This window comes from Anneissia japonica, unplaced genomic scaffold (assembly GCF_011630105.1).
Source record: "Anneissia japonica isolate Jap-2015-1 unplaced genomic scaffold, ASM1163010v1 scaffold5280_len750649_cov202, whole genome shotgun sequence".
NCBI classification, from domain to species: Eukaryota; Metazoa; Echinodermata; class Crinoidea; order Comatulida; family Comatulidae; genus Anneissia; species Anneissia japonica.
Genome location: NW_022703058.1, coordinates 684,624 through 699,907, shown reverse-complemented (window position 1 = coordinate 699,907; position 15,284 = coordinate 684,624). Strand labels below are relative to the sequence as shown.

General features: G+C 33.4%; 1 protein-coding gene across 5 annotated transcripts in view; it reads left to right on the top strand.

Annotated features, from left to right (window-relative positions):
- The window catches only part of LOC117104243 (lipoxygenase homology domain-containing protein 1-like), a 58,030-nt gene that overhangs the window by 26,157 nt on the left and 16,589 nt on the right, over positions 1-15,284 (top strand). For 3 of the 5 annotated variants that reach the window (XM_033244949.1, XM_033244948.1, XM_033244950.1), the window contains 21 exons: positions 1-270; positions 377-1,108; positions 1,645-1,920; positions 3,193-3,462; positions 3,724-3,744; positions 4,315-4,481; positions 4,960-5,416; positions 6,372-6,506; positions 6,861-6,914; positions 7,462-7,616; positions 8,282-8,368; positions 9,020-9,149; positions 9,490-9,641; positions 10,148-10,367; positions 11,302-11,630; positions 11,756-11,842; positions 12,050-12,326; positions 12,960-13,126; positions 13,939-14,096; positions 14,305-14,566; positions 14,983-15,069. In XM_033244949.1, the coding sequence (XP_033100840.1) occupies positions 1-270; positions 377-1,108; positions 1,645-1,920; positions 3,193-3,462; positions 3,724-3,744; positions 4,315-4,481; positions 4,960-5,416; positions 6,372-6,506; positions 6,861-6,914; positions 7,462-7,616; positions 8,282-8,368; positions 9,020-9,149; positions 9,490-9,641; positions 10,148-10,367; positions 11,302-11,630; positions 11,756-11,842; positions 12,050-12,326; positions 12,960-13,126; positions 13,939-14,096; positions 14,305-14,566; positions 14,983-15,069 (4,493 nt within the window). The remainder of the gene's footprint in view (positions 271-376; positions 1,109-1,644; positions 1,921-3,192; positions 3,463-3,723; positions 3,745-4,314; positions 4,482-4,959; positions 5,417-6,371; positions 6,507-6,860; positions 6,915-7,461; positions 7,617-8,281; positions 8,369-9,019; positions 9,150-9,489; positions 9,642-10,147; positions 10,368-11,301; positions 11,631-11,755; positions 11,843-12,049; positions 12,327-12,959; positions 13,127-13,938; positions 14,097-14,304; positions 14,567-14,982; positions 15,070-15,284) is intronic. The other 2 variants (XM_033244951.1, XM_033244952.1) reach the window with 2 other exon arrangements.

Sequence of the window (15,284 nt, the reverse complement as noted above, 5' to 3'; positions counted from 1 at the left end):
AGTCCATGTCAGATCAGGTACGTGATCCAAAAACAGACAGCACTCGGAAGACAATCGTTGTTGGTTGGAAAAAACCGGAGCAGGATTGTGAAGGATATCGTGTTACGATCACTCCACCTGACTCTGATCAGAATGAAGTTGTTATAAAAGACCCACAAGAGGTGAAGGCAACATTCAATGGATTATCACCAGGACGTGAATACACCCTCTCCATATATACTACAAATGGAGAAGTAGAGAGTGAATCAGTGGAAGTGATCAAACATACAAGTATGCTCTAACTTAATATACTCTTTGTTTAAAAGAATGCACTGTATAGAATTTTGCTTCCTTTGTTACAAGCAAATTTTAACTAGCATGCAATTTTTTTTCCTAGAACCTCATGAAGTGATAAATGCAGCATCAGAGGCAACATCAAAATCAATTACAGTGCATTGGGATCGTCCCTCTGGTGAGCTTACTGGCTATAAAGTAGTTTGTTTGCCACTTGTCTCAGGTCCAGAGCCTTCAAACCGAACCAAGAGTGATCTCACATCCGTTAAACAGTCACCAGGTGTAAAATATGAACGAAGCAAAACTGACATGTCTTCTTCAGACAAGAGTCGATCAAGAAGTCGAGCAGGTGAAAGAGAGAAGAGCAAAACAGGTGAACGATCAAAAGATGAGAAAAAGAGTGAAAGATCAAAGAGCAGAACTGATGACAGGTCAAAAAGCCGAACTGGTGAGAGATCAAAAAGCAGGACTGGTGAAAGATCCAAGAGTAGAACTGGTGAAAGATCCAAGAGTAGAACTGGTGAGAGACCAAAGAGCAAGACAGGAGATAAAAGCAGAAGTGATGGGAAGTCAAAAAGTAGAGCTGATGATAAAGCGGGTGAGAGGTCTAAGAGTAGAATTGATGTAAAGGGCAGCAGTAGACGAGGCAGTGTAGCCTCTGTGTCTTTAAGAGAGAATCAACCTGACTTCAGAAAAGCCATCACAATCAATGTGGATGAGAAGACAACCAGAACAAAGATCAATGACTTGGAAGGAGGTTGTCAATACATAATCGACATCTTTACAGTAGCTGGTGAACAGGAGAGCAAGAGTGTTAATCTCAAACAGCGAACCAGTAGGTTACATTTACTGTGTGTATTTTAATGTTATATTTTTATGTTTCATTTCATGGTAATTTATTTGTTGTCAGCAGTTTTCTTTCTGGTATCTATGTCCAAAATCTTTTTAACTGTGATCTTAAAATATTATTGTTGCTTTATTATTCAATCTATAATTTGATAAAATGTTGTTTTGCTTCTGCAATTCCAAAAGTAATTAATATTAATAACATTTTGTGATTCAATATTTACTGCATATTCAAAAGATCATCTTTAATACATTTATTTTGTGTTAGTGGACAAGGGATTTGCTTCTCTTTGTTACACTGGTATATTAGTTTGGCTGTGTGAAAGCAGTATAATAAAGAGAAAAAAACTATATATTTTAATACATGTTGTCTGTGTTTGATAATGTTCTTAGTTTGTGTATTATTCACCAGATGATATTTTTTTAAATATATTACATTACTATTTATAATCATGCTGTTGTGTTAATGTTGTTTTACATCTGTGTTGTATTTGTGACATGCTTATATTTACTTCGCTTATTTAGAGCCTGAGGTTGTCCAGGAGGCCAAAGTGGAGCCACTGACCAATTCAATGACCTTCACTTGGCAATCACCAGATGGAAAGTTCACCCATTACCAAGTGAACTTTGGTCTTTCTGGTTCTGATGATGTAGAAATCAGAATTCTTGATCGTGATAGGACAAAGATAACTTTCTCAGAACTTGAGCTTGATCGAGAATATACCGCTAATATTTTCACTTTAGTTGGGGATGTTCAGAGTGAACCAATAACTTTAATTGACAAAACGTATTCTACAGGAAGTGAGTTTATGATGTGCAACCTGATTTGTCAATGGTTTGAGAGCACCTTTTATTATTGATCCTGGCTGCAGCTATGTCTGATTGCATCTTTTAGTACAACCAAAATACTTATATTTTTCAAATCTTTTTGTTGTTTTAGATTCACATCATTATCTCTCTTTTTTAGATTGTTAGCTTTTGTGTTTGCCCATTTATGTTTTTTGCATTCATGTAAATTTAGCAAATAAATGGTAAATTGTATTAACTGATTCTGTTTTTTTTTTTTCTTGTCTCTTTTTGAAGCATGTTCCTTCTCATTATCATCTTTTCTCTTTCATTTGTTTTCTTTAGTAATTATTTCTATCCTTTTTAGTTAAAATAGTTCAACCATTGAATGTAGATACTTATATACAAAATGTGATACTTGCACTGCTGTACAGATATGTATTTAGTTGTTGTGGTTCTATAATATAATAGATGTTATTTAGTTTGTTTGTTTTAATATGTTCACATGAATGAATGAATGGATGAATATGAAATGAATGATTTTTCAGACTCCTCATTACTAGTATTTTCAAATATTAGAAATGAAAATGATTAGTAACAATTACACGATGACAATGATGGCAGCAATGACAATGGTTAGATGATGATCTGTCTCTTATACACATCTAGATGTGTATAAGAGACAGTATATACAGTATGTGCTTGTATTTGTCACACCTTTTGGTGTAGTATAGAGTTCCACATGTAAACAAAAGGTTCTGGGTTCTCAGTTTTTTTTTTTATTCTTGGTCAAATTTCCCTTTTGTTACAGTCCATTTTAAAACTGTAACAAAAGGGAAATTTGTTACTGTCCATTTTATTACAGTCCATTTTAAAACAAAATGGACTGTAACAAATTTCCCTTTTGCTACAGTGTATTTTAAAACAAAAACTAATTCATTGCCTTACATGGCTGTATGTGCCAAATGTCGTAACTAAGCCGGGCACTCACTGCATTACATGTGCAAACAATAAATGTTCTTAATCGCGATCCCTTCAGACTGCCACCGACAATCAACTGACAGCGTCGCATAAACTAGCGCTCACAGGGAGTGGAATTGGATTCGGTGACTGGCGGTCACACATACATCGCACGGCGCAGTGAGTGCCCGGCTACTGATGAAATATAAAGAAATAAACATGACAAAACAGTAAAATACAGTAGATGGCTGTTGTGATTGTGTCCTCATATTTTTGGTATTCTTGTATCACCCTGTTGATTATAATAAATGGCAATTCTTTTCACAGAGCCTATGCCAGTAGTAGAAGGAAAAACAGAAAGTACTGTGAATTCCATCACTGTAACATGGAAAAAGCCAGAGGGAAATTTCACAGAGTTCAAAGTTGAATGTGTCATGGCTGACAGTAAAGAGGCTAAACCAGTGGAGAGAATGGTAGCAGCAAACACATTTAAGGCAGAATTCATAGACCTTGAACCTGGAAAAGAATACGATATCCAAATTTGGTCATTAGATAAGGAGTTACCTAGTGAGCCTGTACAATTGAAGGCAAAAACAAGTAAGATTATGTGGTATATTTTGTGAACACTTCTCTGGAAGAAACTTTAATACTCATAATCCTATTAGAAACGTACCTCAACAAAGTCATACGTAACTGAATTGTGTATTTAAATGTTCTTGCAACTATCTTGGAACAAGTTTAATTCAGTAGCTTCATTGAACATTCTATGGTCAATTAAATAATAATAATGCTGTTATTACTCAATATTTTAAATCATAATATTATCAAGATGATAATGTTCTTTTTTTTTTCTCTTAGAATCTGACAAACCAGAAACACGTAAGTGAGAATTGAACACAGTATCAGTATAATATAGGAAAATTATAATTACAGTACTCAAATTGCATTAATATAGTTTAATATACATTTGGATTGAAATCTACATTTTATAAGAAGGTTATTTAAAGTTAAATTCATAAACCGTGATATAAAAGACATGACATATAAAAGAAAGAAATATATGTTCACATGAATGAATGAATGGATGAATATGAAATGAATGATTTTTCAGACTCCTCATTACTAGTATTTTCAAATATTAGAAATGAAAATGATTAGTAACAATTACACGATGACAATGATGGCAGCAATGACAATGGTTAGATGATGATGAGGCCAAAAAAAAAATTATTTTTTTTGTCCTCCTCCGCCCGCATCTAACTGACTGAAAAACAATTCATGATGTGATGCCACCATGACCATACTGTATATAGGCACATCATGACTATATATGGGTATACAAAAGTTTTTAGAAAGATGATAAAATAATAATATATAAATTACAATCTTTCACACTACAGATTGATATCTCTTTTGGTAAAGTCATATTTTGAAAATGCCTTTTTACAGAGGGTGAATGGACTGTAATTATCAAAACCTGTGAGGACTCAAAACCAGTTAACAATGGATTAGTTCATCTTGTTGCTTATGGAAAAGATGGAAAATCCGAGAAACTTCTACTCACTGAAGAGGAAGAGCATAAATTTTTTGAAGCTGGAACTAATGATGAATTTGAGGTAATCAACAAAGTTGTATAGAGTGCTTGCATTATAGATGTATCAACTGTTATATTGTTTGTAAAACAAACTCTGAACTATATGAAACTCATTTTTGACCTCAACATTTTCAGCCCCTTAACCTAATGTTAAGTTATTTTTGAATAATATTTTAAACTCCTCTGAAGTGAAATTTTATTTTAAAAAAAATTCTTCAGAGTACTGTATCTTGTAAACTAGGTCTGCATTATACAGTAGAAGATTGTTCATTATTTAAAAACTTTAGTCAAATTTATATTTTCAATGTTCACACCTTTTCACAAATTAGTGTACACACAATGAGAAATATTTTCTCTAAGAAACTGTTTAGAGTGTAGACCTGTAAAATTTCATATACATGAAACTACACATGATATTAATATTTATCATTTACGATTTAAAATTACATTATGAGCACCTTAGATGATGAATGTAAATTCGTTTATGTTGTGTTGCTTAGATCAATGTTGGTAAAATTGGTGAAATTTACAAGATACGTGTCGGCATGGAAGATGAACATTCTTGGGAAGGCTGGCACCTTAATGAACTCTGTATGATAGACAAACACACCGAAGAAAAATTAACATTTGCATTTGACCGTTGGATGTCTCGGACTGAAGACGATTTTGATATTGTCCGCGAATTGCCTGCTGTACGTGAGAATCAAGACGTGCTGCCTGTGAATGTTTACCATGTAACATTAGATGTTGGTGATCATTTAGCATGCTACACTGATGCTAACGTTTGGATTGTGTTGCACGGTGAACGAGGTGACTCAGGCAAGCGACTCCTGTACCATGCACTTGAGGAACCACGATGGAAGTTTATGAAGAGTCAGAAGGATACATTCAAAGTAGAAGCAGTTGCTTTGGGAGAGATCAAGAGGGTTGAAGTATCACACAACGGTGTAGGCTATGGTGAGCTTATAATGTTGAACATTCCATTAATTTGTTATATCAATCTATATTACATACATTATTTCCAAAACTATCAGTGTGATGAATAATTTTTGACTTTTGTATGGAAATCTCCTTGTGTGTATTATTCCTTATATTCAAAATGCTCAAGTCTTGAGTATTCCATTTCTCACGTCTGTAGGTGAGTACTTATAGGTACTGTAATATCTATTTGTAAGTAATATCCAGGGGCGTTTCCAGATGTCTGAAAGGGGTGGGTGGGCGATTGAGAAACTACTCTACCAATACGGGGTTTGGTTTTGTTTGCTAGAAGTCTGGAAATAACCTCTGAGGCATTTTGGGGGCTTTATAATTTGTTTTTCTTTCTTGTTTTCCTTTTTTGTACTTTTGAAAAGGAGGTACCAAAAGGGGGTACCAGGCCCCCCCCCCCCCCTTAAATCCACCCCTTATATCTATTTGTGTGTGTATGATTGCTCATGATGAAAATGATAAAATCATTGTTTGTAAATAAATTAATATCTCATTCTCAACCTCATTGTATTTTTGAGTACTTATGCCCCATACACAGAATTATCTAGTCTGTGAGTGCTTAAACTGCCCAGGTCCTTTTTACCATATTTTATTTCTCACACTTATACTTTTATGAGAATACTGTACTGTAGCTCTCATACTCAACATACTGATAAGATAGTATAATACATACTCCTAGTATCGAAGTGCACGCCATCGTGTCGGGAATTCAATATTTTGACATTAATTATGTCATCATCAGGAATGATGATGACATTCCTGATGATGACATAATTAATGTTGAAATATTGAATCCCAACATGATGGCATGCTTTTCGATACTTGGAGTATGTATTATACTATCTTATCTGAGATTAATCCGTGGACCTTTCGGTTTTTGGACATCATACTGAAGTTGAAGTATTTTGGTTTTCTATATTTCTAGGTGCTGGAATGTTTGTTGAACACTTTGTGATAAAAGAGAGTGCTGATGCTAAAGAAGAATTGTATTTCCAGTGTAACAAGTGGCTTGATGACCATGTAGCAGAAAGGAAGACGGAAATGTCATTTAAACTTTTTGGTAAGTGTTAAGCTAAGACCATAATCTAAGAAGTCATTTAAACCCTTAAGTATTAAGCTGTTAGGTCATCTTATCACAAATGAAACTTTCTGAACTAAAAATAATCAGCATTATCATCATATTTAATTTCTTTTATATGTAGATTTAAGTTAATAATAAACTGATTCTTTTTTGGACTATTTATAAGTTGATTGTATTAATTGGTATCTTACCTTTTTTTTTTGCAAGGCCAGATGGAGAAGTTCTGGTGGGTGGCCAATACCCCATTTTTTATATGTGTTCATTATGAACACAGTTTAATTATTGTATCTTTCATTTCTTGATCATTATTTGATTAATTTTGAACTTTTACAGGTGCACGACCTGTCTATTTAGAAGATGATAAGGAAAAGGAGCCTGCTGAGTCAAGTAAGTTGTAACATAAAATCAATCACTTATGGAAGTTACATACTAATTAAGGAAGGATTTCAATATTTCCTCCATTCCTTCCTAAAAATTTCCAAAAGAGATCACAGAAAAATAATTTTACAAAACATAAAAAAAAATCCAAATCATGACGGTACTTAATAAAAATTAAACCAATCAACAACAAGACAATTGAGAAAAAAGCTTGCCTTGACAAACAAAATTAGGCCTAAATTACTAGCGAATTGTTTAAAAAAAAAGTTAAAAAGGTGATAAAAGTTTCTTAATAAGGTTAAGACTATAATTTGATAAAAATGTGTCATCAAATAAAATTCTCTGAACACTATCAACAATCCCACTTTGAGTGTCAACACATTTTCTGCATATTCTTACAAATGTTTGAATATCTTTTATCAAAAATCAGATTTGTTGAATGTAAAAGACATTCTTGAATATGTGAATAAAGTTAAACAAAGAGAAAGTTACTCAGAAACAGTCATTTGGTACTTTGAAAAAAAAATTATAATAACTTATATTTTGTTTTTTGCAGAAGGAACATGGAAAGTCACTGTTAAGACCAGTGATCTTCCTGATGCCGGAACAAAGGCCAAAGTTTATTTGACTCTCTGTGGAGTAAAAGGTGATTCTGAGCCGCGTCATTTAGATCTGGATGAATTTGTGCCCAACGGAGAAGGCACTATCATTGTAAGTCATTCACTACATGTAAATAAAACCATAAAATTATAAATATCTAAAGTTTTACTATACTTTAGGCAAGACTTTTTTATACCTTGTTTTGCAAAATTTATTTCTTTAAAGATCGTCAGAGGAGGGCAGAATAAAAATAAAAATTAAATTTTGTTTTCTTACTTAGCAAATGGTTTTTGCCAAAAATATCCAGACGGAGGACAAAATAAAAATAAAATTGTATTGTTGAATGTTAACAGTGTAGTAATGAGATGATTAAAAAGCTTTAAATTTATATAATTAGGAAGAAATATACATATCGTATTTTTGGATATTTCAACGCAGCAGCAGGCATAATAAAAATAAAGAAAAAATTATTTTTTTCTTGAAATTTCCATTTTTCTTGTGGCGGCAGGTGCACTGATTGACCAAAAATAAAATTTTATTTTTATTCAAAATCATCAATATTGGCGAGCAGCAGGTTCGCGAAACAAAATATAAAAAAGTCTTGCCTTACCAGAGTAGAGTGATCATTTCATCATCATATCTGTTTATTGCCTCTGATTTCACATGTGCATGGGTTGGCCGGAGTGGATGGCAACTATTCATAGGTTTTATTGTCTCTTCCTCTTTATGATTGCTAACTATAAATATTCATTACATTACGTAAATTTTTTTGCTAGGTTGATTTTGGTGATGTTGGTGAAGTCAAAAAAGCTCGACTGACTCATGACAATTCAGGAGAAAACCCCAATTGGCATGTCAATGAGGTAAATGGCTAATGAACCATTATTGTTTACACATGTAATTAAATATATTATTTAATAGTTTTTATCATGGTTAATTTATTTAGTCACAGAAAAACATAAAGACTGTAATTATCGTAATAGTTAAAAATTAATAACTTATGGTAATTGGTAACTATGGTAAGTGTATACAGATAGTTCACCTAAAGACTGGTTACCTTAAAATCGCTACACTGTCGCTATACTACTACGTTCCCGATGTTTTTGAGAAGGCTTTGCGGTTTGACCATCCAATCAACATCACCGAAAGCTGTCAGCAGTAGCGGGTAACGATTGTATAGAAACCAAGCTTAATTGAAGTAAATTTAATTAAACCTATAAACAATTGTTTTGGCTGTAATTAAACCACTTAAACTAATACAAATCCAAATGTGTCTACAATTGTTACATTTTTTGCGAGTGCTTTCAGGAATATCGCATTGTTACAAAATCAGTCAATCAATCAATTCCTTTTATTTCAAAATATCAAATTAAATTGCTTTATTTTATTGACATATTGGCTCAAAAGGTCTTGAGACTTCTAAATACTCAGAAGAATTACTTGCTATCATTACTTTTCAACTTTGATAAACAATTCAAAATCTAAATTGTGAGAATTTTTTATATTTAATACAGATTAAAATTGAAGATGAAGTAACTAAAGAACTTTATACATTCCGCTTTGATTCCTGGTTATCACATGATCAACGAGGTTATGACGTTCTTGAAATGCCAGTTATTGTGCCAGATGTGGAACCACCACAAGGTAAGTTAAACCATCCGTTACTGACACCACCAACTTGCACTGCTGACACCACTGCCATGGACCCCACCACCTTGTATTATTATCAGAGAAGTTGAGTTCCTTGCACTTTTGACATTACTTTTACAAATCATCACTACAAATTTAACAAATATACTGTAAGATTCATAAAAGTGAGTAGGATCGCTTTGGGTCATCTTTAGTCAAGGGTCAAATTGCTATAAAGTGGCCTATAGATTTATGGTCTGAACACTTAATGATGTGCAAGCTATATTTGGTTTTTTGTAGATGTTCATTACTTTTTCTTTGTTGAACAATTGTTTTTTTAATTTTTTTATTACAGTTTTTATGTATCAACTTTGCACTTTAACCAACAAAGAAGAAGACGCTGACACTGATGGAAAAGTTAGTGTTACCATATATGGTGATGATGGCAACACCGGCAAGAGGACGCTGGTTAAGTCAAACAAAGAAACACCCTTTTTATACGGACAGGTAAGATAATTTGATTCTTCAATTTAATTTATGTTAAAGAATTTCAAAAGTTTTCCCATTTGTTAATTTTGAAAAAATTGTTCCACTTGGTTCAAATATCATCCTTACTCAACAATTTTTTTATCCACATTCCCTTTGACAAGTTAAGAAGTCATTTGATTGTTTATTGATAGCAGGAAAAAGACTTCAAAAATCCAACCCATAATTTTTTTTTTTTTTGAGTTAATATTGAGTTATATTGATTTGTTAATTTATTTCTATTTAAGTTTAAGTTATTACTGTAGGTGCTGAGTAAAGTTGTGTGTGTGCTTTTATGTATCCCATTTCCAATACTAGGGGTGTATAGGTACATAGTTAAAATATAGTTTGGTCATGTGATCTACTTTCGATGCAAAAAGTCCACTACATATGCTCTTTAAATTTTTCTTTTTGTTGTCATGGACACAAACCGTCTGTGCTACTGTACTTTTGACACTAACACATTTTTTTTATTATTTTATGAATAGGTGGATAAGTTCCTGATCAATTCAGTTTCAATAGGAAAACTCGAGAAAGTTGTCTTCCATTTCCAAACAGACGTTGATCAAGAAGCGTGGTTACTAGATTATGCAACAGTTAGCGTTGATAGGTTTTCCATGGTAGAGACAGTGTTCCCTTGTTATGATTGGCTGGGCCTGAACCCAACTACGGGTCAGGCGCTCTTTGAGAAGGAACTCAAGGCTGGAGGTCAGTTAACATTTGTATTTATTAATCATTATTCACTTTTTTTATATAGTAATAACAATGAAAATAATAATGATGTATTAATGATAATAATGAAGTAATAAAACAATATAACAAGTGACACCATAAAGCGCTCTGTGTTTGAAAACCGACTTCAGAGTGCATACAATAATTTCTTTAAATATCTAAAAGATGTTAACACAATGATTATTTCAGCAACTCTCTATTGAATAAATGTTAACAAGTTGAATAAATTCCTTCTGGGAGATCTGGTTAAATAGGCTTTGATTTAATAGTATTTTGCTGCATATGGTGATATCCATCAACAGTGACTTCCATAAGACAATTAATAATAAAGTAGTAAAAACATGCAAATATTATGAATTTTTGCAAGAGATGGGTTATTTTTCGGGAGATTTTTGTTTTGCTTGCGAGAGTGCGGGAGGCCATCCCGATTTCCGGGAGACTCCCACGACTTTCAGGAGGCTTGGGACCCCTGTCTTTAGCGTGTGTAAGGCAGTCACTGGTTGGTGGACATTGGCCCCACTTTCATACAATTTCATCACTAGGATTTGATGAACTTGCATTGTGTTGTTAAATCTTTCCGAGTGCTGGATGGCCGAATGGCGTTTGCCGATTGTCGATGGCAGTCATAGCAGATCGGCAAGTTACGTTTGAATCACGTTGGTCAATGACTGTTGCTGCAGTGTGTGTCTTTAGCCATTGCATGCTGTTGATGTACCAATAACTTGGCTACTCATATGTTTTTTTGGAGTGCAACCAACAGTTTCTGCCTTTATGTTCTGATTTCACCTGTTTTCTTTGTTTTAACTGGCATTAATTAAGCTGGTTTGCACTCCTTTTTTTTTTATATTAAAGAGCACAATATATGTAATTATAAGATTAAAGATGTAATATTAACATATGCCTTTGTTAGATGAAAGACCAGTAGAGACCATCATAGAGGATGATGGAGAACCACTGGATGATGGAGAGTCCTATTCAAGTGGCAAATGGTTGGTCTGGGTGACAACGGGTAGAGACGATGAAATGGGTACTGATGCCAATGTCACTATTCAAGTTTATGGTAACAAGGGCTCAAGTAAGGTGCTACCACTAAAGAAGGATGATGATGACAATCCGGACAATGATAACAAGAAGGACGATGATAATAAGAAGGATGACAATAAAGAAGATGAGCAAGAAAATGAGAATGGTGTTGAGAAAGCAACTAAGTTTCCACCTGGGTCTGTTGAACAATTTGAGGTAATTTCTGGCTTATATAATTTGTGTAGGCTATTATTTTTCGTACTTGTTTTATGGCATGCAATAAAAAAAATCTCTAATACTTATGTGGTTGACCCAAACCAAATCTATCCTATAAATTTCAGATTGATGTCGGTGAAATTGGTTCGCTCTACAAGATTCGAATTGCTCATGATAACAGTAACAAGAACCCTGATTGGTTTATTGAAAAGGTTGGTTAAAATTAAAGTACCAGAAACAATGCAAAACTTGAAATTTTGAGACAATGTTGCATAAATCAACTAAATCAATTAAATTATTAATATTATTAGTGTTAGTCTTTAGTCTTGATAATCCCTTTGCAGCTGATACTCAGCTAAACAGGTGTTATTAGTATATATATTATATATATTAAAGTACTATCTTGTTACATTTTTCAGATAAAAATGAAAGATAAGGATACACACCAAGAATTCCACTTCTTTGCAAATCGTTGGTTAAGAGAGCCTGTTGATATCAATGCTGTTGATGAGGATGAGAAGGGGAAAATAGATGAAGCAAAGAAAGAAATAGAAGACAAGGATCAAGCCAAAGAAGATGAAGGTAAAAATAATGAAGAGGAAAATAAGAAAGAAGAAGAAGAAGAAGAGGAAGATTTGATTGATGATATTTGTCTAGAGTTGGCAGCCATCCGTCCAGATGCACCAGTTCCATTGGGTTAGTGAGCTTGTAAATTTTTTTTCCATCTTGTAGTACATGCTCTGCAAATAAATCATTGCTTCTTGCATTTCTGGTTAATGTTTCTCTGATTCCTCTCTATAGATTGAACATCCGCTGTTAAAGTTGTGATTACCCTATATTAGATTCGTTTAAAATATATTTATTGTATACATAACATACACACATACGTAATTTTGCATGCATTTTCTCTTGGGGTCCTGTCTTGGCCACCATCCCCAAGCACACGTTTACGTGTTTACAAGGGTGGTGATGGATGGCGACCCACAGAGATTTTGCATATTTCCCGTTTCTTAATTTTATTTATTTTAATTTTTGTTTTGTTGTTATTTATTTATTTATTTAATTTACATATTTATTTTTATTTATTTATTTTCTGATGTAAAGCGCATAAAGGCTTTTTTGTGCCTTATCTACTATACAAGTGTAATGTTATTATTAATTATTAAATCCTTATTTTTAGAGGGAAAAACTTCTAGGGATACTTTGCATTTTTTATTGGCATTGGATAAGTGCATTAACTATATTTGAATATTTGATAATAATTATTATTTTTTTAAAATTTCACCTTGACATTTAAGCCTTAAAAATTTATTTATATTTTTAATATAGTTCACAAATATGAGGTTGCTGTTCACACGGGTAACCGTGGAGCATCCTGGACTGACACACAGCCTTACATTGTTGTCTGTGGAGAGAAATGCGATACTGGTCAACGGCAACTGAAGCGTTTAGACATGTCAAAATTGGATAAGAAACACAAATTTGGTAGAAATGAGGTATTCATACATGATTGTGCATTTTTTATGTAATCTGTATAAAAATCAAGAAGTAAAGGACCGGAATACAACCTGTGGCGTATCTAGGTGGTACACAGTGCTAACTCCCCACAAAAGAATACTTACACCTCCCAGTCACCACCAAAATCGCACTTAAGTAGTTCAAAATTACCTTAAATTGCCTTATTTTCTGAGCTAGTCCTCTTTCATCTATCATCGAGCCCCCACCTTACCTTTGCGTCCCCATCACCCCTCCCCCATTTCAAGACTCGTAGATACGCCACTGAATACAGCATGTTTATTTTATATTTCAATTTTATATTTAATTTTATATAATAGTATATAATACTGCTATGTTGTTGACACCTTTTTGCCAGTGGAGCAGCTTGTGTCCTAACAACACATAGAGCAGACACAGCAGGGTCACCCGACATGGTCTCTGCAACTGAACAAACAAAAAAAAAGCCACCTGACCCTTCAGGGAGTAGGGGCTAACAAAGGGTTGGAATATGAACTAATCTAGACTTGCCACAAGTCTCTAATTTATGGATTTTTCATAGTATTAGCGCATTTCAGAAAGCGCCACCAGCGTCAGTTTATGTTGAGAAACTTTAATCCCAGAAAAAGTATACTATGGAACGCCATGCAAATAAGTAATATGGAACGCCATTTGTGCCAAAATCGATTTATTCTTAAGCATTTCAACTGATTAAGACAAAGATTAGGGACTGGAACCCAGTCTAGAACTAATCATGTGTATAATACTTATTTGTTCACAATATTGTATTTGATGATCACTTTTTTTTTTGTAGGTGAACACATTCTTGATAGAAGCTGTAGACTTAATAAGACCTAATAAATTGATTCTTGGTCATAATGAGAGAGGATATGGTGCAGGTTGGTTTGTGGAGAAGGTTGTCATCAAGGAGAGTACAGACTCACCAACTCAGTTTGTCTTTCCATGTCAAAGGTGAGAGAATATAGAAATGATTTTTATAGATGAAGTACAACATTTTAATGTCAAATGTCGATAATACTAATAACAAGGATCTACTTTATATAGGGCAATTTTAGTTATAAATTGACAACATATGAAGATATTTATTGACTGCTTTAACATATAGTTATATTTTGCTTTATAATACCACTTTTGAAACAACATGCTTTTCTTGACTTAGGTGGTTTGATGATGGAGTTGAAGATGGAAAACTAGAACGTGAGATAAAGCTGCTAGGTGAAGTTGAGTGCACTGAGAAATCAACAACCAAAGGAAACTGGAAAGTGTCTGTGAGAACCAACATGAAATCTTCAGATGATATGGACTCGAAGGTGGCTCTGATTGTGTATGATGATAGAGGTCAGTTTTTGCGTCATCCTTTACTGAAGGGTGAGGTGGAAGACAAGAAGCTGTTTGATCCAGGGACTCAGGATAACTTCAAGGTAAGTCTCAATAAAGTATTGAATAATATGGTCTTGCAGTAGTGCCATAACAAATACAAATTTTAATCATTAACAAAGAGGAACACAATATATCAGCGACCGGGATGCAACTCTGCTTATGTGGAAAACTCTTAACCTTCATTGGGAATTCAAATTTGATTGGCTGCAACAAACATTATCAACACATTATTAAGCATTTAAATACCAATTTATTTATTCATTTTAAATCAGGGCAACTTTATTTAAAAACGTTAAGTACATTATGTAAGCAAATATTATTCAACTGAAAATACTATACTATTTTACGCTATAATAAATACAGTAGTAATATATTATTGTCATTATTTTTATTAATAATAGTAATACAGATTTTCATTGTTGTTATTTTATCATAAAAATTATCAAAACTTTCTTAGATAAATGTCGGAAACATTGGAGCTATAAGTAAAGTGAGAATTGAAGTTGACCAGTCTGAAGATGATCCAAAACTGTATGTTGAATGGGTATGTGCATACTGACTATTATCAGTAGTTCAAGAGTTAATCACTTTAGTAGATGTAGAATGGGTATTGTGCCCTGCCCTGTGCAACCTTTACAACTATGACTGATCTAGTGAAGATAATAATTTAAAACCTTCAATGCTCTTTAACTAAGTATTAGACTACGGTTTTTGAGCAAAAGAAGGGGTTAATTTTACCTTTGCGAATCTTATCAATGT